General features: G+C 40.0%; 1 protein-coding gene across 9 annotated transcripts in view; it reads right to left on the reverse strand.

The window, feature by feature from the left end:
- BTRC (beta-transducin repeat containing E3 ubiquitin protein ligase) overlaps nucleotides 1-21,429 on the reverse strand; it is a 175,756-nt gene extending 154,327 nt beyond the window's left edge. For 4 of the 9 annotated variants that reach the window (XM_027529288.1, XM_027529286.1, XM_027529283.1 and 1 more), the window contains exons 1-2: nucleotides 21,256-21,429; nucleotides 16,232-16,339 (exon numbers count right to left, since the gene is read on the reverse strand). In XM_027529288.1, the coding sequence (XP_027385089.1) occupies nucleotides 16,232-16,339; nucleotides 21,256-21,303 (156 nt within the window). In that variant the 5' untranslated portion in view covers nucleotides 21,304-21,429. Of the gene's footprint in view, nucleotides 1-16,231; nucleotides 16,340-20,869; nucleotides 20,962-21,255 lie in introns of those variants that run through there. The other 5 variants (XM_027529287.1, XM_027529285.1, XM_027529284.1 and 2 more) reach the window with 4 other exon arrangements.
- Nucleotides 21,430-27,461: the final 6,032 nt, after the last annotated feature.

Consider the following 27,461-nt stretch of genomic DNA (forward strand, 5'->3'; position numbering starts at 1 on the left):
ATTTAACATCTCTGTGTCTCAGTTTGCAAGTGTATAAATCAGGGATAATAACAATACATACTTAATGAGGTGAGAGGATCAAATGAGTTAATGTATGTTAATGCTGAGTGCCTAGAATTGTACATTGTACATACTGAGCTCTAAGTGTTTTCTACCATTGTTGTTATTTTACTATTACTATTAATAGTACTACCAGAACTGTTAAAGAGATTAAGAAAGGTAGCTTGAATGTTCACAGTCTTATATATAACTTCCAAAATATTTTCACTGTGTGTAATTTCACCTAGTCCTCACAACAGCTTTTTGAAGCAGGAAGAGAATTATTATCACTAATTTCCAGATGAGGAAAATAAGACTCAGAAGTTAAGTAACTTGCCCAAATTTTTTCTGACTTCTAGAAAGTAGTATAAGTGAGATGAGAACTAGGTCTTGTTTTCACTATTGCACAATATAAAATTTACATCCCCATCTTAACTGATTAGAATGTATTTCAAAGAAAGCACACAAAGAAGACAGGTAGAACTCCTGTATTATCGGTTAGAAACAAAAGAAGTTCTCACTAGTCCATTCAGCAAAACAGATGTCACTTTGCAGAGCTTTCCTTAAATACCCTTGAAAACAAGGATCAAAAAATATGAACTCTTATAAAAAGAGATTTATTGTATTTTTATAGCTTATTACATACCTTGTAACAATCATTTTGTTAAATGTGAATGTCAGTTTTATCTTCTGTCCCTTTTTTCCTGGCTATTTACAAGCTTTGTAAGAATCGTTCCTTAATTAAGTCTAAACATAGTTTTATATAAATGGATTCCTGGAAATAAAACGTTCAGACTTAAGAAATGATTGTTACAGAGACTGTAACAGGCAGTAAAAAAAGAATGCCACTTTAAACAAAGATTTCTCATTTTAATTAAAAAGATAATCATCAGAACATTCCTACACTTAACAAAACCATTTAAAGAAGCTTCTTTGGAAAAAAAAACAGTATGTAGTATCTTATGCAGGCTTCCATATACAATTTGTAATATACTTAAATCAAAGTCTCAGTTGATCCTATTGTATGAATTCTTATTCATACCTACACTTTAAAGATACACTGAAAGAGAATGAGTTCCAAATGAGATAAATATCCGTTTCTAATTCTTTTTAGCATGAATGCTGTCAAAAGATTATGAGTATTTTTCCATAAAATACTGGTAAAACGTATTTAAGAATACTTAAGAAACAATTCTTAACATGACCACATACAAACACATCAAGGATCACACAATTTATTGATGCAGCTGGTATGCATCAAGTAGAGGAAGATATCCAGAAGACTACCATATAATCAAAGATGATACATACCTGCATAAAAGGAGTTTCTATTCTCAAACTCTGATAAAAAATGAAACAATCATTCTTATTTTCAAAATGTCACACCTGAACATGATTGGACGGTATGAAAAACCTTTAGAAGCATGATTTGATAACGCAAGATTCTTTTCATTTAATTCATCTAACTTTTATACTGTCCATTTCTAACCTAAATCATGTGAAATTTGTAAAGTTAAGCAAGATTCCAGGAGACAATGAAGTAGATCTTATAAGCTGTCACTATAATTAACTGCAATTTGAAAAACAGATGTATCAATGTCCCTCTACTTAAGTCATCTTTTCTCAGTTACACTCAACACTAAATCTGAGTCACTACTTGACTATTTTTGCAGCATATATTACTAGAAACTGCTTGCAAGTGGACTATATTTTCCTAGGAAAACAAGTTCTAATCAGGAGGCTATTTCCTAACTGAGGATTTGGTATCAAAGTAAAGTACTGACTCACCTAGTATCAAAACAAAGATTCAATAATTATAAACATATATGGTCATTAAAAAAATAAAGAAATTACATTCCAGCTTCATAAAATGGGAGTGGCATGTCAATGATCAGTAAGTATGTGTTCAAAGTGTAAATAAAGTAACTCTTCCACATTTACTCATTAAACAAATTTGACCTTAAGCTAATAACTAACGAAAACACTAAACATTTTGGGACTTCCCTGGTGGTACAGTGGATAAGAATCTGCCTGCCAATGCAGGGGACATGGATTCGAGCCCTGGTCCGGGAAGATTCTGCATGCCATAGAGCAACTCAGCATGGGCTCTAGAGCCTACAATTGCAACTACTAAGCCCACATGTTGCAATTACTGAAGCCCGGATACCTAGAGCCTGTGCTCCACAATAAGAGAGGCCACCACAATGAGAAGCCTGAGCAGCGCAATGAAGGTTAGCTGCAACTAGAGAAAAGCCTAGGCGCAGCAACGAAGACCCAGTGTAACCAAAAATAATACATAAATAAAATTATTAAAATACTAAACGTTTAACTAGCAATCATCTGCTTTGCTTCTTATAATACAAATTTCTGCTTGCGATGATTTATGAAAAAGGGAGAAAAAAAGTAGAAGGGGGCCAAACAAATACATTACTAAGGAAATGACCTTCTTTCCACTATCTAAATTATTTCCCTGAATAAGCAAGTTTTTCAAAATTATACCAAGAACAAGAGATCAGTAAATCTCTTTACTGATAATGACTGATAATGATCATGATCATCATGACTGTTTATCACTTACTTTGCTTTATTTTTTAAAAGTATATGGGGAGGGAGGTGGGAGGGGGATTCAGGATGGGGAATACGTATACACCCGTGGCAGATGCATGTTGATGTATGGCAAAACCAATACAATACTGTAAAGTAAAAAAAAAATAATAATAATAAATAAATAAGTATAGGGTAGGGATGTCTCTGGTGTTCCTACCCTAGACTCCACACTTTCACTGCAAGGGGCACAAGTTGGTTCCTGGTTGGGAACTAAGATCCTGCATGCCACAACTAAGACCTGACACAGCCAAATAAATAAATATTAAAAAAAAAAAAAAGAACTGAGGCATGCACTAGGGAAATGTAAATTAAAACCACAGTAAGATACTACTATATACCTGTCGGAATGGTTAAAACAAAAAATATTAACAATCCCAAATGCTGGCAAGGATGCAGAGCTAGAATTCTTATATACTGCTTGTGGTATTGCAAAATGGTACAGCCACTCTGGAAAACAGCTTGGCAGTTTCTTACAAAGTTAAACAAACACTAACCATATGACCCAGCAATTCCCCTCCAAATTTACCCCAGACAAATTAAAATTTATGTTCAAAAAATTAACAGCAGCTCTATTTATAATAATCAAAACCTGGAAACAACCCAAATGTCCTTCAACAGATGGATCAACAAAATATGGTACAATCCATTCAATGAACTACTACTAACCAATAAAAAGAAATGAACTATTGATACATACAACAGCCTAGATGAATCATCAAAAAGGCATTATGCTGAGTAAAAGAAGTCAGTACCAGAAGATTATATATTGTATGATTCCAATTAAATGGCATTCTCAGAAAAATAAAACTAAAATGAGGTAGAACAGATTACAGTTTCCAGAAATTAGGGAGATGGGGAGATAATACAGGGAGTTTTGGGGGAAATGATGGAGCTGTTGTATATCCTGACAGTAGTGGTTATATGAATATGTATGAATCTACATGTGTTCAAATTTTGAGACCTGTACACTAAAAAAAAAGTTAATTTTACTAAGTGTTAATTTTTTTAAAGAAAGAACTAAGACCAAAAATGTTCTTTGGTCATACACAGCAGACATGAAAATATACATGTTTAAACAGTAAAATGGAATGGGGTAGAATGTATAGTCAACAAACCTTGGGAGTCTGTGTGAATTATTGTGTTAGAGTTTTGTGGTAAAAGTATCACTACCACCATATCCTTAAGGCCTAGAAAGTCCCTTCACATTTACTCCTTTACTTGTATCCAATTACACATCTTCCTCTATTTTAAAGATGCTGTGGCTGATGGTGCTTATAATCCAAGGGATGAAGATAAAAGGACATTTTTAGACAGAATTCCTCACTACTCAGCAAGCCTGTGGCTCTGTCCTCAGCCTGAGGACCCTGCTCAAAAGAATAACTCTGATCTATGTAACTGTACAAGAGACTAATGTTTCATCATAAATCTCCCTACCATTCAGTTATGTCTATTGCTTTAAGGAACACTTCAGTGATTCCTCAAATTTCTTCCTTCATTCCTTGACATTACCTCAAGATGTTATCTTAAGAACTGTATAAAACAGTTGTTGAAGTAGTCTGTTGTCATTTATCTTCACATGCGATAGGGTCATAGGATATTAACAATGAAAGTAATGTTAGAACTATCTACAACCAGTTTATTGTAATGTGATTTTAACATGCCTAGAACAGCCACGTTTGAGGATGTTGCTATTGTTCTTCTACTAGATATAACTCTTATAAACAGTATTATCTTGCTAATTTTTCTTCCCTTATGGTTCACCAACTACTCCAGCTGCAAACAGTACCCAGAAGTAAATTCTTTTTAGAAGCCAACTTAATACTAATCAATTAGAATTCAAAAAGATTTCAAGCCTCTACCATGAAGTTTGTCTCATTCTGTCTTCACTCTTTTTTTCCAGCTTTATTGAGATTTAATTGACATAACTAGAAAAGGTCAGTTTTCATTCCAATCCCAAAGAAAGGCAATACCAAAGAATGCTCAAACTACTGCACAACTGCACTCATCTCACACACTAGTGAAGTAATGCTCAAAATTCTCCAAGCTAGGCTTCAATAGTACATGAACTGTGAACTTCCAGATGTTCAAGCTGGATTTAGAAAAGGCAGAAGAACCGGAGATCAGGTTGCCAACATCCGCTGGATTATCGAAAAAGCAAGAGAATTCCAGAAAAATATCTATTTCTACTTTATTGACTACATCAAAGCTTTTGACTGTGTGGATCATCACAAACTGTGGAAAATTCTTAAAGAGATGAGAATACCAGACCACCTGACCTGCCTCTTGAGAAATCTGTATGCAGGTCAGGAAGCAACAGTTAGAACTGGACATGGAACAACAGACTGGTTCCAAATCAGGAAAGGAGTATGTCAAGGCTGTATATTGTCATCCTGTTTATTTAACCTATATGCAGGGTACATCATGAGAAATGCTGGATTGGATAAAGCACAAGCTGGAATCAAGATTGCTGGGAGGAATATCAATAACCTCAGATATACAGATGACACTATACTTATGGCAGAAAGCAAAGAAGAACTAAAGAGCCTCTTGATGAAAGTGAAAGAGGAGAGTGAAAAAGTTGGCTTAAAACTCAACATTCAGAAAACTAAGATCATGGCATCTGGTCCCATCACTTCATGGCAAATAGATGTGGAAAAGATGCAAACAGTAACAGACTTTATTTTGGGGGGGGTCCAAAATCACTGCAGATGGTGACTGCAGCCATGAAGTTAAAAGACCCTTGCTCCTTGGAAGGAAAGCTGTGACCAACCTAGACAGCATATTAAAAAGCAGAGACATTACTTTGCCAACAAAGGTCCATCTAGTCAAAGCTCTGGTTTTTCAGTGATGTATGGATGTGAGAGTTTGAACTATAAAGAAAGCTGAGTGCCGAAGAATTGATGCTTTTGAACTGTGGTTTTGGAGAAGACTCTTGAGAATCCCTTGGACAGCAAGGAGTTCCAACCAGTCCATCCTAAAGGAAATCAGTCCTGAATATTCATTGGAAGGACTGATGCTGAAGCTGAAACTCCAATACTTTGGCCACCTGATGCAAAGAACTGACTCATTTGAAAAGACCCTGATTCTGGGAAAGATTGAAGGCAGGAGGAGAAGGGGACAACAGAGGATGAGATGGTTGGATGGTATCACTGACTCAATGAACATGAGTTTGAGCAAGCTCCAGGAGCTGGTGATGGACAAGGAGGCCTGGCATGCTACAGTCCATGGGGTGGCAAAGAGTCAGACACCACTGAGCAACGGAACTGAACTACAGAATAATCACCACCTGCCTCCACACTTGAATTCAGTTAGCTCAGGTGCTTCCTGCTAGTTCCCCATGTACAAGGCTTCACCTTTTACGCTGGTTGTAGTCACAACATTTCCCCTACTGCCTCTGTGTTGATACACTGGACAGGACACAGTGGTCTGGACGTTTTGTCAAAACGTGATCAGAGAAATATCTCTATCAGAAACACCGAGATGCGTGTTAAACATGCAGATTCTTGAGGCCTACAAAAGTGGATGGAAGAGGAGCTGAGAATTTGCAATACATATTAACATGCTCTCCAAATAATTCTTACACTTAATAAAGTATAGTGCTACTGCAGTGGGCACTAATGAGTAGGCCAACTTCTTCAGTTCCTTGCTGGGTATTCCAGTTCTATTTTTGAGCCCAAGCTTGAAAGGGGGGACTTGCTGCCTCTTTTCAGTACTCACTGATGCTGTCTGCCTATCTGGATCTCCCCAGACTATCTGTACCCAGATTCCTTGTCACTATTCTCTCCCTCTGAAATTATATCCTGCCCTTATAAACTTCCCTGGGTCCCCAGATCTGCTTCAGTTGCCCACAGATACCATGTTCCATGTGCCTGGCTAAATTTCCTTTCCTCAGCTCCTAGCTATATCCAAGCACTTGGCCTACCTCAACAAGTAAAGCTTCCGTAGCTTTGTGCCTCCTTATCTGGCTGACTTTGATTTAAAATGTTATTCTCAGTACAACAGGCAATGATTATGAACTTACACGACATTTAGATGAATCCTGATCTTTCTATCATATAGGAATTTGAGAGGTGGTCCAGAGAACTTCAGTTCTATTTAGATACATCTTTCTTTTCTAACTTCTTCTTATGGAAAATTTCATATACTCAGAAAAGTATAGAACAGCATCAAGTAAACCCCATCATTCAACTTTCTACCTTCTAAATCCCAGAAATCGTATTATTTTGCCCATTTTTATCTATGTGAATATCTTAAATTTAGTCTCATTATTAAAAAGTGAAGGGCTACTCCAATATTTTTACCCACCAAAATAGCTGTTTTGCCATACCTACTGCTATGACAAGTCAAAGTGTTAGTTGCTCAGTTGTGTCCACCAGGCTCCTCTGTCCATGGGATTCTCCAGGCAAAGAATATTGGAGTGGGTTGCTATTTCCTTGTCCAGGGGATCTTCTCGACCAAGGTATCAAACCCAGGTTTCCTGCATTGCAGGCAGACTGTTTACTGTCTGAGCCACCAGGGAAACCCAACCTTCCCTTTAACTAATCGCCCTAAATATACCTGAAATGAGGGCTTCCCTGGTGGCTCAGACGGTAAAGAATCCGCCTGCAGTGCAGGAGACCCGGGTTCAATCCCTTGATCGGGAAGATCCCCTGAAGAAAGGAATGGCTACCCACTCCAGTATTCTTGCCTGGAGAATTCCATGGACTGAGGAGCCTAGCAGGATACAGTCCATGGGGTCGCAAAGAGGAGCACAAAACTGAGCAACTAACACTGCCTGAAACAAGTCTTATTTTACTCTTCTCTTTTTATTCTTTTCTCCTATCCTACTCCAGGCAACCTTATTCAGTCTATCTCCAGAATATTCCTTGAATATCTTTCCTTCTTTCCATATTGACTGCCCCGGCTTAAGCCCACACAGCTTCTTGCCTAGACTATTACATAGCCTTTAAGTAGCCTCCTTGCCTGTTTGCTCTGTGTTCCTAGTCTGCTGCTGCTACTGCTGCTAAGTCGCTTCAGTCGTGTCCGACTCTGTGAGACCCCATAGACGGCAGCCCACCAGGCTCCCTCATCCCTGGGATTTTCCAGGCAAGAATACTGGAGTGGGTTGCCATTTCCTTCTCCAATGGAGGAAAGTGAAAAGTGAAAGTGAAGTCGCTCAGTCGTGTCCGACTCTTAGGGACCCCATGAACTGCAGCCTACCAGGCTCCTCCATCCATGGGATTTTCCAGGCAAGAGTACTGGAGTGGGGTGCCATTGCCTCCTCCTAGTCTAATCTACTCTAAGTCAAATAACTAAAGTGGTCTTCTAATTTTCTTTGCTGTATTACCCCCAGTAGGAATCAGATTCAGATGTAAAGTATAGACCTTTCAGAAAAAAGTACTCCCATGTGTTTATATTGAATGGAGGCCATGGACTTCAGATTTAAAAAAATTTTACACTCAGCAAAAACAGAAAATTAAATTTAAAAAATAGCATCTAAAAACACCAAATACCTAGGAATATGTCTAACAAAAGATGTATAAAGACCCCGACAGAGAAATTACAGATCCCCAAAATAGAAAGATATACCATTTTCATGGATTATAAAACTCAATAATGTTAAGATCTCAATTCTCCCCAAACTTATATACAGATTCAGTGAAATTCCAATGAAAGTCACAGGAGGATGTTTTGGATATTATGTTGATTCCAATATAGATGGACATGCAAAAGCTGAGGGACATTCCGTATCCAATATTAAGAACTGATATCAAAACAGAGTAATTAAGGAAGTATGATACTGGCAGAAGGATAATTAGACCATTGGAGCCGAAAAGTCCTGGAAACAGCCCACACACATATATAGACAGGTGATATATGACAAAAGTAACCCTGCAATACAACAGAGGAAAAACAAAATAAAACAGAATTCTATCTTCTACCTCATACCAAACACATATATTCCAGACAGACTGTAGATCTAAATGTAAAAGGTAAAATAAAGCATTTCAGGGTCTTGAAAAGGTATTTGTAGACCCATGTTCACGGCAGTATTATTCACAGATAGCCAAAGGGTGAAAGTATGCCAAGTATTTGACAAAAGATAAATGGACAAACAAAATGTGATGTATACATACAATGGAATATTATTCAGCCTTAAAAAGGAAGGAAATTCTGACACATGCCTTAACATGTATGAACCTTGAGGATATTATGCTAAAAAAAATAAACCATTCACAAAAAGGCAAATGCTGTATGGTTCCACATAAATGAGGTATCTAGAATAGTGAAATTCACAGAAACAAAGTAGAATGGTGATTGCCACGAACTGGAGGAAAGGGAAATGGAGAGCTGTTTAATGGGTACAGAGTTTCAGTTTTGCAAAATGAAAAATCTGTATTCAGTTTAGTTAGGTTCATAAGATGTGATGGTGGAATCTGTAGTGACCTACAGAAGGATGTCAGAACCCCAGCAAGATAAAGAAAATGTCTACACAGGAATATGGCAGCTTTGGTAGCCCTGCACAGGGTGCTAGAGTCCAAATGGAGTGAGGAGAGCAACTTAGTGCACAGTACCAGAGCCTGAAATGAGAAAGGTGTTCAAACAGGGAGCTAGGGACAGCAGCCTAATATAGGATTTTGGAGCCTGATAAGGTAAGGATGGCATTCACATGATGGGTGTCAGTAACAGCAGCAACAGAAGAGATTGGTCACATACAGGGGAGATTAAGAAAATATGTTGAGGATAATGAGAGCCAACTTACTATCAGAAAAGGGAGTTACAATTATAGAAAGGAAATTATTGAATGAACCCTGTTGTGTTAGACTAAAATTGGAGATATCCACGTGAACTCATGATTTTAAATATATAAACTTTAAAAAGCAATATAAATGTGTGTGCACATGTGTGTGTATGCATGTTTACACATACATATATTCCCTACCTCTGTCCAGTGAGAGGACTTGGAAGCAGTGACATTCCCACAGCAGTGTATATACCTAACACCCAGATACTGACTTCTGTATATCATTCTCTACTAAAAGAAACCAGGGGGAAAGAAGAGAGAAAACACTGATTTCAGGGCTGGGGCAAAAAAAAGTACAAGGTAAGCCTAAAATATCTTATATCAAAAAACAATGACATGCTCAAAGAATGATAGAATTATATCAAAAAGACAAAGAAAATAGTTTGAAAGCACTCTCACTGGCCAAACAGGGAACAATTTGTCAAAAGAAATAATGATAGTATTATAACCCATCAAATAAAACAGGAATTCATAAACCCATTCTGTTAGAAATAAATAGGTTGAAAATCTGATGAATAAGATAGTTACATGGTTTCAAAGTACTTTTCCCATAATATGCTTAATACAAAGAGAAAAACATTATCTTTAAAGAAGAAACTGCCAGAAGCCACTTTAATCAAGTAAAAAAAGTCAGAAGACAAACAAACGTTATGTGTCACCTGCAAGGGGGCCATCAGTAAAACAAAGCAACACTTCTGTGGTATTTCTGACAGAAATACAGGACCCAAATTTAATAATAAGGAAACAGCATCAGATAAACCCAAATTGAGGAATCATTCTACAAAATAGCCTATAATCTTCAAAAGTGCCGTAGTCATGGAAGGTAAAGACGACAGGAACTGTTCCAAGACTGAAGGAGACTAAGACATGACAACTAATTTCAGTATGTGACTCTGGATCAGATCCTTTTGTTACAAAGAACATTATCAGAACAACTGGCAAAGTTTGAATGGGTCTAAGGGGTTAGATCTGCAATTAACTCAGAAATATATTAATTTCTGAATTTTGATGGTTGTGTTATAAAGAATGTCCTTGTTTGCAGAAAACATACATTAAGCATTTGGTGATGATGATGTGACAACTTACTCTCAAATGGTTCAGGAAATGTCATTTGTGTTGTACTTTAAACTTTTGGTAATTCTGAGTTGATTCAAAATAAAATATTAGGAGAAAGAGAATGAACTGCACTGGTAGTTAGCAAACACTAAAAATAAAGATAGTGATATTATATATATGTATACATATATACTCTTGCCTGGAAAATCCCATGGACGGAGGGGCCTGGTAGGCTGCTGTCCATGGGGTCGCTGGGAGTCGGACACAACTGAGCGACTTCACTTTCACTTTTCACTTTCACGCATCGGAGAAGGAAATGGCAACCCACTCCAGTGTTCTTGCCTGGAGAATCCCAGGGATGGGGGAGCCTGGTGGGCTGCCGTCTATGGGGTTGCACAGAGTCGGACACGACTGAAGCAACTTAGCAGTAGCAGCATACATATATGGAGTGTGTATACACACACTCCAATTAGGGTAACTATCTAAGATGTATTCGTTTGCCGTGTGTGTATGTTTGTGTGTGTGTTCGCACATGCGCACACTTAGTCGCTCAGTTGTGTCTGACTCTTTGTGACGCCATGAACTGTAGTTCACAGCTCTGTCCATGGGACTTTTTGAGCAAGAATAATGGAGTGTGTTGCCATTTCCTCCTCCTGGGGATCTTCCTGACCCAGGATTGAACCAGTGACTCCTGCACTGCAGGCAGATTCTTTAACCGCTGCACCATCAGGGAAGCTCCATTATTTCGCCATGGCTGCAGTAAAAAATTACCACACACTGAGTGGCTTACTGATGCTGCTGCTAAGTCACTTCAGTCATGTCCGACTCTGTGCGACCCCACAGAAGGCAGCCCACCAGGCTTCCCCGTCCCTGGGATTCTCCAGGCAAGAACACTGGAGTGGGTTGCCATTTCCTTCTCCAATGCATGAAAGTGAAAAGTGAAAGGGAAGTCGCTAGCAACCCCGTGGACTGCAGCCTACCAGGCTCCTCCGTCCATGGGATTTTCTAGGCAAAAGTACTGGAGTGGGGTGCCATTGCCTTCTCCGTGAGTGGCTTAAAGCAACAGTAATTTTTTATTTGACAGTCCTATAGTTTTGAAGTCTGAAATGGGTCTCTGAGCCAAAAATCAAGGCCTCAGCAGGCCTATGTTCTTGTCTGGAGGCTTATCCTTTCCTGCTTCAAGAGGCTGCTCACATTCCTTGGCTCATGGTTCTCTTCCCTCCTCTTCAAAATCAGCAACAATGGATTGTGTTCTCACATATCATCACTCTGACCTCTTCTTCAGCCTCCCTCTTACATATTTAGGATCCCTTGTCATTACACTGGGTCCAATCTGGATTATCCAGGATAATCTCCCTGTTTTAAAGTCAGCTGAGGGACTTCCCTGGCAGTCCAGTGGTTAAGAGTCTTACTTCCACTGCAGGTGGGGGCACAGGTTGGATCCCTGGTCCAGGAACTGAACTAAGATCCTGCATGCCACATGGTATTGCAAAAAAATTAAATCAGCTGATTAGCAACCAAATTTCATCTGTTAAATCCCCTTTGCCCTGTAATTTAACATATTCACAGGTTCTTGGGATTCAACTGTTGTGAATGGGGGCTCAGGGGATGGGGCATTATTCTCCCTACCTCAGAGAGTTTCCTTTACTCTGAGATTATGTGTTTTCTATTTCTATGGCATTAAAAAGCTCCTTTTTTCATTTATAAAATGATGGTGCTGACAGTGGTGCAACTTTTTCAAGCACTGGTGGTACAGCGAAAAAAATTGGTAATTCTATAAATCCTGTGTAGATACTTTGTAGCCACAAAATCTTGTGACTACTTTTTCTTTTTTTTTACTGATTCCTTAAATGAAAAAATTTGAAAACAAAACACATTGTTTTCCCACAAAAGAACCATATATTTGATGAAAGATCCGTACTGTATTTTCCAGAATATAGGGAATAGATCAATAAGAAAAAGGCAATTAAAAAGAAAAAATTAGACCAAGCCCTGAATAGACAGACCCAAAAGAGGATATCTGAACAGCCAATAAACTTAAAAAAGTTAAGAACCTTCTTAAATAATTTTTTAGGTACTTGACTACAGCAGCTATTAAAGAAATGCAAATTAAAAGTCTGACAATATCATTCACCTACTAGTATGGCTAAAGTGGAGAGAGACAACAGCAAGTGAATGTTACAAGAATGTACAGCAACTGCAACTGTCATATGGTGCTGCAGAAAGTATCAAATGGAAAAAATTCACAGAATCTAGTAAAGATAAAAATACCCTATGATCCAGCAATTCCACTTCTAGGTATATACCCAACAGAAATATGTACATATTTTCAAGAAAAGACATGTACAAGATTACTCACAGTAGCCAAAAACTGGAAATAACCCAAACGTCCATCAACAAGAGAATGGCTAAATAACTGAACTGAATTAACACAGCAGAACACTACAGAGCAACAAGAATGAACACACTACACTTAAGGTAACCTGAATGAATCTTCTTATGAGGGACAAAAGATGCCAGACTAGTATATACACTGGAAAGATTCTACTTATATGAAGTTAAATATCAGTAAAGGCAAAAACTAATCTATAGGTATTAGATAATTGTTATGCAGAAGTGACCACTGTGTAAAAATTCAATGGACTGTATACTTATGATTTCTTTAAAAAGTGTATTTATTTTACTTCAGTAAAACCTTATACAGACATATACCAAGTACACTAGAATATTATTCTTGACTACAAACTGGATTCAATCGAAACTCCCTAGCCTCCCAGTTTATCTTTTCCTTCTTGTCTGCTATGCACCTTATGTTCAAATCACGTGTATCTACTCACTGTGTTGACCATCTCCTGATCTTCTGGCCTTTACCCAAACTACTCCCTGTTCTTGGAACAGCCACTTCAGAAACAAGTCTGCAAAATCTATATATTCCACAAGACCCAATATGAAGCTTTCTTCTTCAAACCTTCCAAAGCTCTTTCCAGTTAAGGCTAATTTCCCCTCCCTTAAATTCTATAGCACTTTGCGCCTCTACTTTGGCACTTACCAAAGTGTGCCTTAAGAGAGATTTATAAATGCTTGTCTTCTCAACCAACTGTGAAGTTCTAGAGAAGACAGACGTTTTACTTAACTTTGTGTCTTCATCTCCTCCTGCCCCCAGAACCACCTCCCTCCACACGTAACATAATGTTTTGCACTCAGATTATGTTTATATTTTTATCAAGTCATGGTGCAGGCCAACTACCATGGCCTCATTTCCAGTTGTCAACTTTTTGCCAAGTACTTCTAAACAGGAAAATGCAGTGCTTCAACACAGTTGAGAACCACAGAGTTCTAAACTTCCAGTGAAAACTTTAGATACATACAGCGGTTTAAGTAATATAATTTATCAATTGTGTTAACATATTCATGGAAGTTTACAATTTAAAATGAGCTTGGGGGTATGGGATGGGAGAGAGAAAGATCCTTATTAAGTAGGCAAGTCCAACAGTTAAGACTTTTCAGTTAACAAAATGAGGTGAGTGAGATGTCTATTCAAGCCATCACTGCCAGTCCACTGGCCAGTACACCTGCTACACTGCGCTCCATGACCAAGTGCAGGTCTTCGTTTGGGGTACTTGTTTTATAAACATATACATTTTTTAAAGTTTAAACATAAACATTAAATATATTAAGTTTTAATTTATCTGATTAAAAACAATACATATTCACTGTCAAAATGTAGAAAACATTAAGGAACGTAGGAAAAAGAAAAACAACTAAGTAATGCTTTTTGTGCTGTGTGTTTCCTAATAGATCTTCAGATGCCATTAAATATTTTGAAATATTACCCATAATCCACCATTTCACAAGTAACCACATTAACAGTTTAGTGTCATACTTCCTGAGAGGTACAAGGATTTATGCATCCATGCTGCAAAAACATTATCCACACGCTACAACTCTGTTTCCACAATTTTTCAGAGAAAGCCTGAAAGTCTCCCAGACATCAGAAAATATCCTTGCTCCCCTAAGAGTAGGTGCAGAGAAGGGGTTATTAAGAGCTCTAAACCTAGCACCAAGGGAGTTGCTAAGGCGCTATGTATGACCTTGGTTCAAATTCTGTTACAGTTCAACTTCTGTTACAAATGCTGTTGGAGCCACATCAACCTTATCTTTCCCAAGTACAGAAAAATAGTATTGTGATACTGATGAACTTTTCAGGTTATCACTGTGGATTAAAGTCAAGATTCTGATTATTTCTTTTTCTTTTTTTTTTTTTCCAGTCTCCGCTTTATTACAAACTTGGGCTGCGTGGTAGACAATACACTGGACACCGGGAAGAGCCTAGGCCGAGGAAGGGACAGGGCTCGAGGGGTGCGGGAGAGCATTCTGGGCCAAAGGTGAGGGGCTCAAGGGGAGGGCCTTGGCCAAAGGTGTGGTTGGGTTGCAAGAGTGAAGTGAAGTTGCTCAGTCGTGTCTGACTCTTAGCTACCCCATGGACTGCAGCCTACTAGGCTCCTCCGTCCATGGGATTTTCCAGGCAAGAGTACTGGAGTGGGGTGCCACTGCCTTCTGATTATTTTTTTTAACACTTTTTTTTTCTACATAACATAATACAGAGAGACACACTACATTAGGTGTCATTCGGCAACCAAAATGAGAAAGTGCTAGTCAGAATAGCACCAGCACAGTAGTTGTAAGAGTAAGCATTTTACCATTCTTCTACAAATCGAGTATATTAGATTATTATAGATTATTATTACCATAGTAGATTATTGTGCAAGTTGCTCTCTCTTCCACTCCTTCTATGGGCAACGTATACTTTCCCACCTCCTCACTTGACCCTGTGACTTACTTTGGTTAATGGAATATCAGCAGGTACCATATAACCAATGACTGAAAGGAATCTGAACCAGTGGTCTTGCTCTCTTGCGCCTCTACTATAGCTATGAGGACAGCTCAGCCTGGGAAGTCACTGTCTCTTCAATCTCAGTCTCAGAAAAATATGTGAAACAGTCCTGAGTGAGCAGCCAAATCCAGAGAAACCCAACAAAATTCAGCCTATGTCATCCAATGTTCAGCAAACCCACATGTTCTTGAGAATAAATATCTATCATTATACTGCCATGACATATTGTGGGGTTTTATCACTCAGCAATAGCCAATCGATACAATGATACTGTGGCAACTTCATTTCCTAATAATTCAAATCATCAGAAAATCTGTATATAAATCTGGACAGTAATTCTTCACTCTGGCCCATTTGGCCAGCAAAGAAATATGCCATCATATTCCATGGTTTCTCTGAGCCTCAAGGATGAAATACAGTGTAGGTCTCAAGTCAGACTGCCAGGATTTGATCTCAGGCTTCTTGCTAAGCAGAGTGACTTTGCACAAGTTACTTAACCTCTCTGGAATCAGTTTCCTTATCCAAATATGGGAGCAACAATAGTACTGAATCTACCTTACAGAATTATTGGGAGGATTAAATTAAACAACAGTATATGTAAAGAATTTAGAACAGCAACTAGTAAACACTAAATAAATACATATTAGCTATTCATAGCTGATCATATTTTTCAAAAACAAAGAAAAATAAACAAACAAAACCCTCCCATTTCTACCATGTTTATCCTATAATCGACACAGACAGAATCAGGTCACAAGCCTGGGAATAGGAAGACAAATGTACCTGAAGGGAGAGCCAAATCTCAGAAAGGAGAAAGAAATCAAGAAAAAATTCCAACTCAAAATGTTTACCTTAAGCAGCCAGGAATTCTCTCCCAGTTCTGTGACTTTTGCTCCTCTGCTCCTCATCCCCACCCTGGCCACGTACAAAGGCAATCCAGGAACTATGGTGGTATGGTACTGCCCCAGAGAACAAATCACATTCTTAGTTCAACATTACTCTCAGTATCTAGTCCACTGTTGCTATCTCTGAGTCTTCTATAAAATGTTCTAGTTTAGTTTCAATCAGACTTCAGAAAACTAAAGGAAATTATCCAGTGGTAATTCCCTCAGCACAAGGTGAATCTAGTAGAATACTAGTTGAAGTGGTAAGATCAGGTGGACCTCTCCCATAGAGATGGTCTCCCTCCTCCACTGCTGATGTTAGGATGATGGATTTGATTTATGAAGAAGGCAGTTTTCTTTATAGTGACCAAGACTGTTAAACACTGGCAAATATTTACTACTTCATCCACAATGAATTCTTATTATAAACATTTAGAAAGCACTTTCATGCTATATTAAAATACTGCTAGAAAGCACATGGTATCTTAAAATATTTTATACCACAAAGATTATTTTTTCTTTATTTCTTCTTTTTGTAAATTGTAATGCCATTTACCACAAATAATTTTATCTATACATGATCAAAATCTTACATCATGTCTCATTTCCCTTTAGAAAGGGAAAAAAATTCTTAACTGCTTCCTTCCTTAAGGATTTAAACAATACATAAATAATATAGAATAAGTAGTCTCCTTTGAAAGTTCACTTTCTAATTTAGCAATAAAAAATTTCTGGCATTCATTCAAAGTAGAATTTTTACTCCACATTTAGTAATTCACTTCCAGTAACTTACTATGTACATCTATCATAAACATGAATCAAGAAAATGAGCACAAAGAATTATCATTAATTTGTAATTTCATACTCCAATGCCTATATAAGAGTATTCAGAAAAGAAACTGAAGGCTAATTTAAATTGAGAACAGGTAAGAATCCACTTGGCAATGCAAGCGACACAGGAGAGGCAAGCTTGATCCCTAGGCCAAGAAGATCCCCTGGAGTAGGAAATGGCAACCCATTCCAGGCTTCTTTCCTGGAAAATTTCATGGACAGAAAATACTGGTGGGCTGAAGTCCATGGGGTCGCAAAGAATTGCTGAGCATACATGCAAGAGAGATTAATATACAGAAACTCTGACAAACTAAGAACTAGCTTCAAATGTTATCCAACCAGCTGGTAATCAATCTGATTTAAAGAAAAGTCCATCACAGTGAAAAATCTGAATACTTATTTTAAAATGCAATTTCTTGTTTTTAGATATATATAGTTCTCAAGCAAATAAAAATTCCTGAATCATATCAATTCATCCAATATTATCTCTACAGTAACATTATTAAGACAAGTCATGCAGGAGATCACAATAGTTTTTTAGGAAGTTAATCTCAAAAATGAGATGTCCCCAAAGCATTCCAAGTGTTAATAGCCACAAATGTGGCTGATCCCATCTGTATTTTCAGCCTGAGCATCCAACTAGAACAGCATCTATGGTAGCCAGACTCAAAAGGTCCTGGCCCCCAGCAATTTCCTTCTCTCTGTTCCTGCATGCTACTCTTTTTGTCTACAGGGAGAGATTATTTTCCCTCCTTCTGACTCTGGGCCAGCCTTTACTGTCTCTGACCAATAACAACATTCTCAACTTCCAAACCTAGGACTTAAGAGAATTGGCTGGCTTCTATTTCTTATCTCCTGGAATGCTCCCCTTCTTAGAACCCAGACACCATGCTTTAAGGAAATCCAAAAGAAGGCCATGTGGAGAAAGGAGGACAAGAAGGCCTTACTGCTAGCTGAACTTCCAGACAGTGGCCAACGTGAGAAACTGGCCATTTTGGGCCAGCCATGAGAGACTGTGGCCATTTTGAACATTCCAGCCAACACCAAGCGAAACAGAAAATGCACCAATCAATGAAAGATTTATGTTTGTTACACAGCAAGTTAACCTTTACACTGTTTCACTTATCTATCAATAAAAAAAACTATTCTATACATCCTGAAATTATTTCATCCATGTGTCAAATTTCCCTAGTTCTAAGATCCTGAGACCAGTTTATCCTGTCCACTTAAAAATAAATTTCAAATCCATTCTTCAACTTGTCATATAAATAGATAAAATACAGAAGGATAGACAGATACAGATATAGTACAGATAGTCAAAGATAAAGTTTAAGTCTAGACCATGTGTGAATTATGGTCAAATCTGAATCGGTCTCACTGATAAGGTTTTATTATAAAAATTAATCAAATTACTACATCAATACAGTAATGAGCAAAATTCAGAAAAGAGAATATCCATTTCATGTTATTTTAAACAAAATTTTATATTTTCTTAAACTGTAGAAATCAGGGCATCCTATACAAAAATTGTCATTCACACCTCAGAATTGAGGGAAAGGATAGGACAAAATAAAGCCAAATACTATATAAAAATTTCAATATGATTAAAAGGATAATCTTTTCCATGTGTACTGTGCATTAATTACCAGGTGCAAGCACAAATAAAATATCTTCCTATCTCAAATGACTAAGTAAACAAACATAACAGGGTAAATGGGACCAAAGGCAGGTTGTGACTTAGATTCATAATAAGACTGTTACTGAGGTGAAAAGCGCTTCCCTGGTGGCTCAGACGGTAAAGGATCCGCCTGCAATGCGGGAGACCTGGGTTCAATCCCTGAGTTGAGAAGATCCCCTGGAGAAGGAAATGGCAACCCACTTCAGAATTCTTGCCTGGAGAATCCCCATGGACAGAGGAGCCTGGGGGACTATAATCCATGGAGTCTCAAAGAATCGGATACAACTGAGCAACTAAGCACAGCACTGAGCTGAAAAAGAACACCAAATCTTTAACTCTCCATTCTGTTTCAGTTATTAAGGTGTCATTCTTGGTGACCCTTTTCCAGTTGGCCTTCTCGCAAACAGCAGCCATTAACAGCAGGCAAGGTCAAAAATGAAAGTAACTAAAATTGAAGAAAAATTGGTTTCTCCTTATGGAAACTGACTCAACATTTAATAATGTGTGGTGTCCCAAAAGCTTCAAACTACTCATGGCCATCTCTAGCTCTAACTTTAACTCAATCAGGAGACCATTATCAAAACAACTCACTGGTACAAAGCAGAGATCAATTGGTTGAAAATGTTCCTAGGCTGAGGTCTATCAGGGAGTAAAGAAGATGATCTCATAAGGTCCCTTTATGATCTGTTAAAACCACATTATTCCATAAATCTGACATGTGTCAAGATTAGGATTGAGTCAACCTCTAAGCAGAAAAACAAAAATAAGCAGCTGTTACTTTTCTTACTTAAATCTAGAAGCTGGCTGTACATACAAAGCAACTTCGTCTCACTTCTGAAGTCCAAAACAATTTCGAAGCCTCTTAATATTTTAGAATTTCAACACTGGGCAGAAACTCAAGATCTTTCTTCAGGTCTAATAGTATTTTGTTAAAGATACACTTGAACGTTAGTTAGGCATTTTAGAAAGCACTAATACAAAATAAATAAAGTTATAGTAAATTTGACCAGACTCTTAAATTATATTCTTGTAAATGCAGCAGTTTAAACCCTAAATTCAATTAGGTTAGTGTTCATGGTTTGTTTACATTTGTTTTGGTATCTAAGGCAAGGACACAAAACAACTATCTAACAACAGAAATAAAGATTTGGAGTGACAGGTTACAATTACTTCTGAAAAAGCAAATAGACTGCAAATAATATCAATGGTCCCTATGGACACCAGTTAAGACAGAAAGAAGTCTATGCATCCCATCATTCTTTAGCTGTAACCACAAAGTCTGGTTTTACATCTGGGATATACAAATGAAGCATCAGATTAAATGCATCAAATAGCTATACAAATGTGCTAAACATACACATATCAAAAAAAGAAAAGCATGATACAAAGTTAAAGAACTAGACTCCCAAGGATTAAAACTTCAACCTAAAACTCCTAAGTAACTACTAACCCTGACATCTATTATTCTCCACTATCTGCATTCCCCCTTTTATCTCCTGAATTTCTCCAGTGATCTTATTACTTCTTATGGGTCTTTGGATGCTAATCTGCATAGCCTTTCCATTCCCAGAAAGTGATACTGCACCTGGTCTCCACATTTTACTGTCTCTACGATATTGCATTAAGCTTTGGTTTACACTATTAGATATTAATTTCGCCCCTAATCTCCTGTACCTGGATTTCCCTAACCAGTGAACCTCTTCTGTCTTCTTTCAAACTAGAGGATGTATACCCTTTCCTGATACCTGTAATTCTGGCATCTATTCAACCTTTTCCCTTTCCCAAAGACTGTCATCACAGCCCTAGATCCCCGTCCCCAGTCCTTTCCTTCCTAAGTAAGGCCTAGTTCTTCCCAGAGTTTGTCAACATTAGTTTGGCCAAGCTGGGATTGTACCCTGAAGTCAAAGGCTCTCTTTCCCATCTCACTCTACAAGACTGCAAGTCTCCCACCAGTCCTCTCTCTGCTCTACCTTAGATTCATCCGCATCCAGCCTTGCCCGTTTTTCCCACCCACCTCCCACTCCCAGTATCTTTCCTCCCACTGTCCAGCGTTCCCCTTCCCCACTACTGAATGAACCTCTTCTCCAGGGCCTCACCCGTAACCCTCACACCGGCAAGGCCCTGCCAGCGGCCTCACGGCGTCTCTCCTCCTGGCCTCCTCAGCTCTTCAGTAACTGTCCCTACGCCCCTTACTCTCCAGGGCCCCGCGCGCCCCAGAGACCCCTCCCCGATTAGGCTCCCGCTGTCACTTGGCCTCTCATCCACAAGATGGCGGAGCTGCTGCCCCCACCCCCGGGTCCTCTCCGCAACCCCTCCTACCTCCCAGAAGCTCCCGTCCCGTCCCTCCAGCCGCCCCCGCCGCCGGCCTCGGCCCAGGGTCTCGCTGCGCCCTCCTCCAACGGGCAGGCAGCCCAGGCCCGAGCCTCAGGGACGCCGCCAACGCACCACCTCCACAGTTCCCCGGCCTGCACCTTCTCCTCACCATAAACTTGAGCGCTTTTTCCTGCAGCACCGCCTCGGCCGGGTCCATAATCGCCAGGGGCCACTGGGTCTGCACTCCACCGGGGCCGCCCCCTTGGTGCCAGGCCGCAGCCAACGCAGCGCCCGGATCCCGCCTCCTCTTCCTTTCCTCCGCCCTCTTACCTCTCAGGAACTGGCAGGCGGGGCCAGGGAAGACAAGTTGTCCTTTGCGCATGCGTGTTACCCGCTGGCTCACGGGATTTGTGGTTCTGGAGCTTCCTGAAGCAAAACGTGACGCCACACCGCGAACTGCAACTCCCGCGGTTCACTGCGGTAGGGTCGCGGTGTCTCCCAAGCCAAATCTAGACAACTGACCGTCAAGTAGAGACGATCAGCGTATGGGAATCGTAGTTTGCAGCCTCTAGAGCTGAGAAACGGGAGGGGCATCGGTGTCTCCGTGGTTACCGAGAGACGCCAGTGGCGACTTGCCTGGCAATTGATATCAAGATGGCGACCAGTGCCTCACCTGTAGCCCAAATACTGGAAAAAGCTGTGAGAGGACAGAGACGTTAGGGCCTCCCTAACTGTTGTTCTAGAGAACTGGACTCCCCCCAAATTCCTATGTCTGGCGTCTGAGGGACGGATTTCGACTGAGACGCTGGGCCTATGGGCACCTAGCAGTAGCTTCATGCTGAATTGCAGAGTTTCAAGGTCCTCCTAAGTCATCGCGCCACACTTCCACCTTATTCTAACCCACTATAGGTCAGGGTCTAATAGAACTCGACTCAGAAAATTCTCGGGTGTTTAGCACTCAGAAACCATCGCCGGCTACTGCTAACCCTGAGATGTTAAATGGGTACTTCCAAAAGGTCTTTAATAGTGGGATATAATGGCCATCCAGCAAATAAAGCATGTAATATTTAGTTTGGCCTTAAAGGGGACTGTACGAATTTATTTTGGAAATCAGCTTACCGTAAAATGCGAAAACACTAGGGTTGTGCTAAAGATGACAGGCTTGTACAAAATATCTGAGTTCATAAAATAGGGAAATAGCTTTTCGTTTATAGGGAAATCTTCCACTGTAAATCTTATTCATTTGTTCATTCAACAAACAGCACATATAACCGTGTGCAGATAATTGTGCCCAAGAGATGGGGATTCAGTAGTGAACACAATAGACCTGGTCTCACGGAACTTACATTTCTAGTATGTTGATACTTTGTCCTACTCATTCCTATGTCCTCAGAACTCAGCACATTACCTAATATATAATAAAGTTAATTAAAAGTTTAACTCTGGAATTTTTTTTTTTTTAAGGGACTTCCCTGGTGGTCCAGTGGCTAAGACTCCCCACTCCCAGTGCACTGAGCCCAGTTACCATCCCTGGTCAGGGAACTAGATCCTAAATGCCCCAACTAAGAGTTCACATGCTATAACGAAGATCAAAGATTCCAGGTGCCACAACTAAGACCCAGTGCAGCCAAATAAATAAATTAAAAAAAAAAATTTTAAGTTCTACTACTACTATTGCAAAATGAAGACTCAAAATTTATTCATGTGAAAACTACCTGCAACTTTTCATAGGCAGTATGTGATATGGTTGCCATAAAAGCTAAAGTTTGAAAGTTAGGCAGCTTGAAGAGAGTAGTGTCTGGGGAATACAGTTTTATGATTTTACTCTGTTTTGAAGCCCTAAGACCACACCTGGAGTACTTTGTTCGGTTATGGGCAACGTGTTCTGTAAACATCTTATGCAGGAGCGCAGCCAAGGACAAGATAACCAAATAAATGACTACTCTGAAAAAAGAGCACTTAGGAATAACATGGCAAATAAATTCAAGTATTTTAAAGTATTGAAGTGCTAAGTGCTAAGTCGCTTCAGTCGTGTCCGACTCTGAGCGACCCCATAGACGGCAGCCCATCAGGCTCCCCTGTCCCTGGGATTCTCCAGGCAAGAACACTGGAGTGGGTTGCCATTTCCTTCTCCAATGCATGAAAGTGAAAAGTGAAAGTGAAGTCGTTCAGTCATATCTGACTCTTAGCAACCCCATGGACTGCAGCCTACCAGGCTCCTCCATCCATGGGATTTTCCAGGCAAGAGTACTGGAGTGGGGTGCCACTGCCTTCTCCGTTAAAGTATTGAAAGGCATATGTATATAGCTCTATAGGGTAAAGTAGGCCCACTGGATGGGATAATAATAGTGATGGTGGTGATGATGATAACAGCTGTCACTTTATTAGCTCTTTGTGACTAGGTATCTTATATTCATAATTTCTAATATAGGGTAACTTTGTAAAGCAGGTATTATTATCCCTAATTTACAGATGAAGTAAGTGAGACTAAGAGGAGATAAGTAACTTGATCAAGTCACCCAGCAAATTACATCAGGATTCTAACCCCATCTGCTTGACTGCAAGGCCTGTGCTATTTTCACTGAACTACACTGTAATGACACAGGACTCAGACTCATGCTTTCTAGTAATCAGAGCTGTCTTGACAGAGGAAACAGAGGCAGGATGACCATGTTGTCTGAAAATATAGAGGCAGGATTGTCTAGGAGAGTTCAGTTTGGGTGGGAGGTTAACATCCTTTACTGTAAAATTCTGTTGAGAAGTCATTTGTTTTATTTTACTTTAGGTATTAGTTACTCAGTTGTGTCTGACTCTTTTATGACCCCATGGACTGTAGCCTGCCAGGCTCCTCTGTCCATGGAATTCTCCAGCAAGAATACTGGAGTGGGCAGCCATTCCCTTCTTCAGGTGATCTTTCCAAGTCAGGGATTGAACCCCAGGTCTCTTGCATTGCAGGCAGATTCTTTACTATCTGAGCCACCAGGGAAGCCCTTGTTATCCATAGAGGAGTGTGAAAATATTGCGCAATGAGATTGTCATTCTTTTGGTTTGTTCAGTTTTTGCAAAATAGATATTGTTTTGCGTGTTAAATTTTAAATTCACAAATGTAATATTGTTATGTGTCTCATTGTGTTTCATACTTTCTTCACCCAGTACCTGTGGTTTTACAATCCATTTACATTGCTATGTACATAAAACATGATGCTTCTAACTGAATAGTCTAATGGTGTGTATTCCCCACATTCTACCCATTTACTCTTCCAGAAAAGACTCCAGTTCCCAGGACTTCCTTGGTGGTCCAGTGGCTAAAGCTCCATGCTCCTAATGCAGTGGGTCTGGGTTTGATCCCTGGTCAAGGAACTGGATCCCATATGCCACAACTAAAGAATTTACATGCTTCAGCTAAGACCCAGTGCAGCTAAATAAACAAATAAAAAGACTCCGTTCCCAATAACACTGCAGTGATCAACTTCCTACATTCTTCCATGAATGAGAATATATTTGGGAATACGCACCTAAGACCGTATTTGCTGGTTCATAGGCTATTAAGGACACTTAATTGGGCTGCTGCTACTGCTGCTAAGTCACGTCAGTCGTGTCCGACTCTGTGCGACCCGATAGACAGCAGCCCACCAGGCTCCCATCCCTGGGATTCTCCACAAAAGAATACTGGAGTGGGTTGCCATTTCCTTCTCTAATGCATGAAAGTGAAAAGTGAAAGTGAAGTCGCTCAGTCGTATCTGACTCTTTGCAACCCCATGGACTGTAGCCTACCAGGCTCCTCCATCCATGGGATTTCCCAGGCAAGAGTACTGGAGTGGGTTGCCATTGCCTTCTCCATTAATTGGGCTATGTAGAGCCAAACTGCAGTACCGAAACACCAGGACAGTGTACACCTCATCACACTACCACACTCAGGGTTACCAATCTACCAGCCCCCTTTTATTTTGCCAGTCTGTATATTTTACTTTGGGCAACCTCCAACCCATAAGGATCATGCCCTTAGTTAAACTACTCAGCGCTTCTAACCCTCTGCAGTCTGTACGTATAACACATAGCAGGACAGAGCTAGAAATATTCTACACATGTCTGTGCTTTCTGTTCATCCCATTGCCATTGCGCTCTCAACCCTAATTGCAAATAAGAGTCATTTGAGGAACTTTATAAAAAAATAATGGTGGCCAAGCTTTACCCTTAATTTAATAAGTCTGTGGACGTGGAGAGCTGACTCATTTGAAAAGACCCTGATGCTGGGAAAGATTGAGGGCGGGAGGAGAAGGGGATGACAGAAGATGAGATGGCTGGATGGCATCACCAACACAATGGACATGGGTTTGGGTGGACTCTGGGAGTTGGTGATGGACAGGGAAGCCTGGTGTGCTGCAGTTCATGGGGTCCCAAAGAGTCGGACACGACTGAGCAACTGAACTGAACTGAACTGAAGCCCTTGGCAATGGTAATTTTAGAAGGTCCCCAGGTGGTTCTAATCTGCAGCCAGATTTGAGACGGCTGCCTTGGAGTCTGGATGCTTGCTCAGTGCCTTCTTGCTGACCTCTGCTATCCAGATTCCCCTCTAAGCCTACCTTGCCTTCCAAAATCTAGAATTACTCAACAATTCCCCCCCCCCCCCCATCACCACCACAATCCTCTGTTTTCCAAGGTTCCTCTGTCCATGGGATTCTTCAGGCAAGAATACTAGAGTGGGTTGCCATTTCCTTCTCCAGGGGATCTTTCCCAACCAGGAATCAAACCGAGGTCTCCTGCATTGCAGGCAGATTCTTTACCAACTGAGCTACAAGGGAATCCCTAAGAACAGCCAATCAAAGCTCAAAGCTGAATGGAAGCAAAGTGATCAACTGACTAAATATCCATCAACTACTTGAATATCTGATAGGCTTAATCCTAGGTCAAGAGGTCCTGTGGAGGTGGGAAGGTTATTTATATTTCAGTTGGCAAGAAAGATACTGTTTTAGCTTGGAGCTAAATAAAGAATGTCCCCTTCCTGTCTCCACCATCATCTTACTTCCTTGTCCTCATAAAAGATCAACCGTCAGTTCTCTATTTAGGAAAGTTTGCTAACCCCACTGAGGCTATATGCTTTTGTGCCTAAATAGAAGGAATCATTAAGAGTGTGGGTTCCCTCAACAGACATGCCCACTGCCACAGGCCAAAGCCATTCTTTTCTGGATAGAGCAGTCAATCCCTTTCAGGGCAGCTCTGTGGAGTGGGGATGGGGTGGGGTGATGGTAAAGCTGCTAAAAAGAGCATTTCAGGCAAAGTTGCATTTTTTTAAATTTTTATTTATTATTTATTTTTGGCCATTCTGGGTCTTCCTTGCTGCACACAGGCTTTCTCTAGTTGCAGCAAGTAGGGGCTACTCTTTGTTGTGATGCTCCGGCTTCTGATTGCAGTGACTTTTCTTATTATGGAGCAGGGGCTCTAGCTTCAGTAGTTGTGGCACATGAGCTCCGTAGTTTCGGCTCCCCATCTACAACACAGGCACAATAGTTGCGATACGTGGGCTTAGTTGCTCCAAACCATGTGGGATCTTCCCGGACCAGGGATCAAACCCATGTCTCCTGCACTGGCAGGCAGATTCTTTATCATTGAGCCACCAGGGAAGCCCTGGCAGGTGGATTTTTAACCACTGGACCATCAGGGAAGTCTCAAGTTGCATTTGATGATGCAGTCTGAGAACCAAAACAAGATTAGGGTGGCTTAGAAGAAGAGCAGCACCAGACAAGAATGCAGAAGACAATAGCACGAGGCTCTGTAGGCGAGCCGTTCAGCCAACAGACACTGCCAGGTGAACCGGCTGAGATCCTTTCTAACTGGGGTCAGTGCCTGTGCCTTAGCAACTATAAAATATCTTGACTTTCACTCCAGGTTAGATGCCAGATTAAGGAATTTGGACTTTATTGTGAGGGCTGCAAGAAACTACTGAACATTTTTTTAAGCAGGGCTGCAGCATGGCCCGATTTGTAATTTTAGAAAATCTCTTGTAGCTGGAGACTGGAAAAAGAATCATGAGGTTGCTGAAATCTTCCTGGGAGGAATGATGGAGGTCTGATGATGGAGGTGATGAAAAAAGAAAGCAGATAGATTCCAGGGATGTTGAAGAGATAGAATCTGTAGGACATAATGGAGATATGTCGTGGATGATGTTAAAAGGATGTGTCAAAGATGACTTCTAGGTATCTGGTTCAGGAAACAGGATGAATGAGGAGTGCTATTTTTTGAGACAGGGAACAGAAAAGAAGGAACAACAGTTAGTGGAAAGATAATCAGTTTTTATGGTTTTTTTTCTTTTTTTAGACAGATTGCTTCAAGATACCTGTGAGACTTCTACATGGATTCAAACATCAAATAGCCAGT

Source organism: Bos indicus x Bos taurus, chromosome 26, assembly GCF_003369695.1.
Source record: "Bos indicus x Bos taurus breed Angus x Brahman F1 hybrid chromosome 26, Bos_hybrid_MaternalHap_v2.0, whole genome shotgun sequence".
In the NCBI taxonomy this organism is placed as follows: Eukaryota; Metazoa; Chordata; class Mammalia; order Artiodactyla; family Bovidae; genus Bos; species Bos indicus x Bos taurus.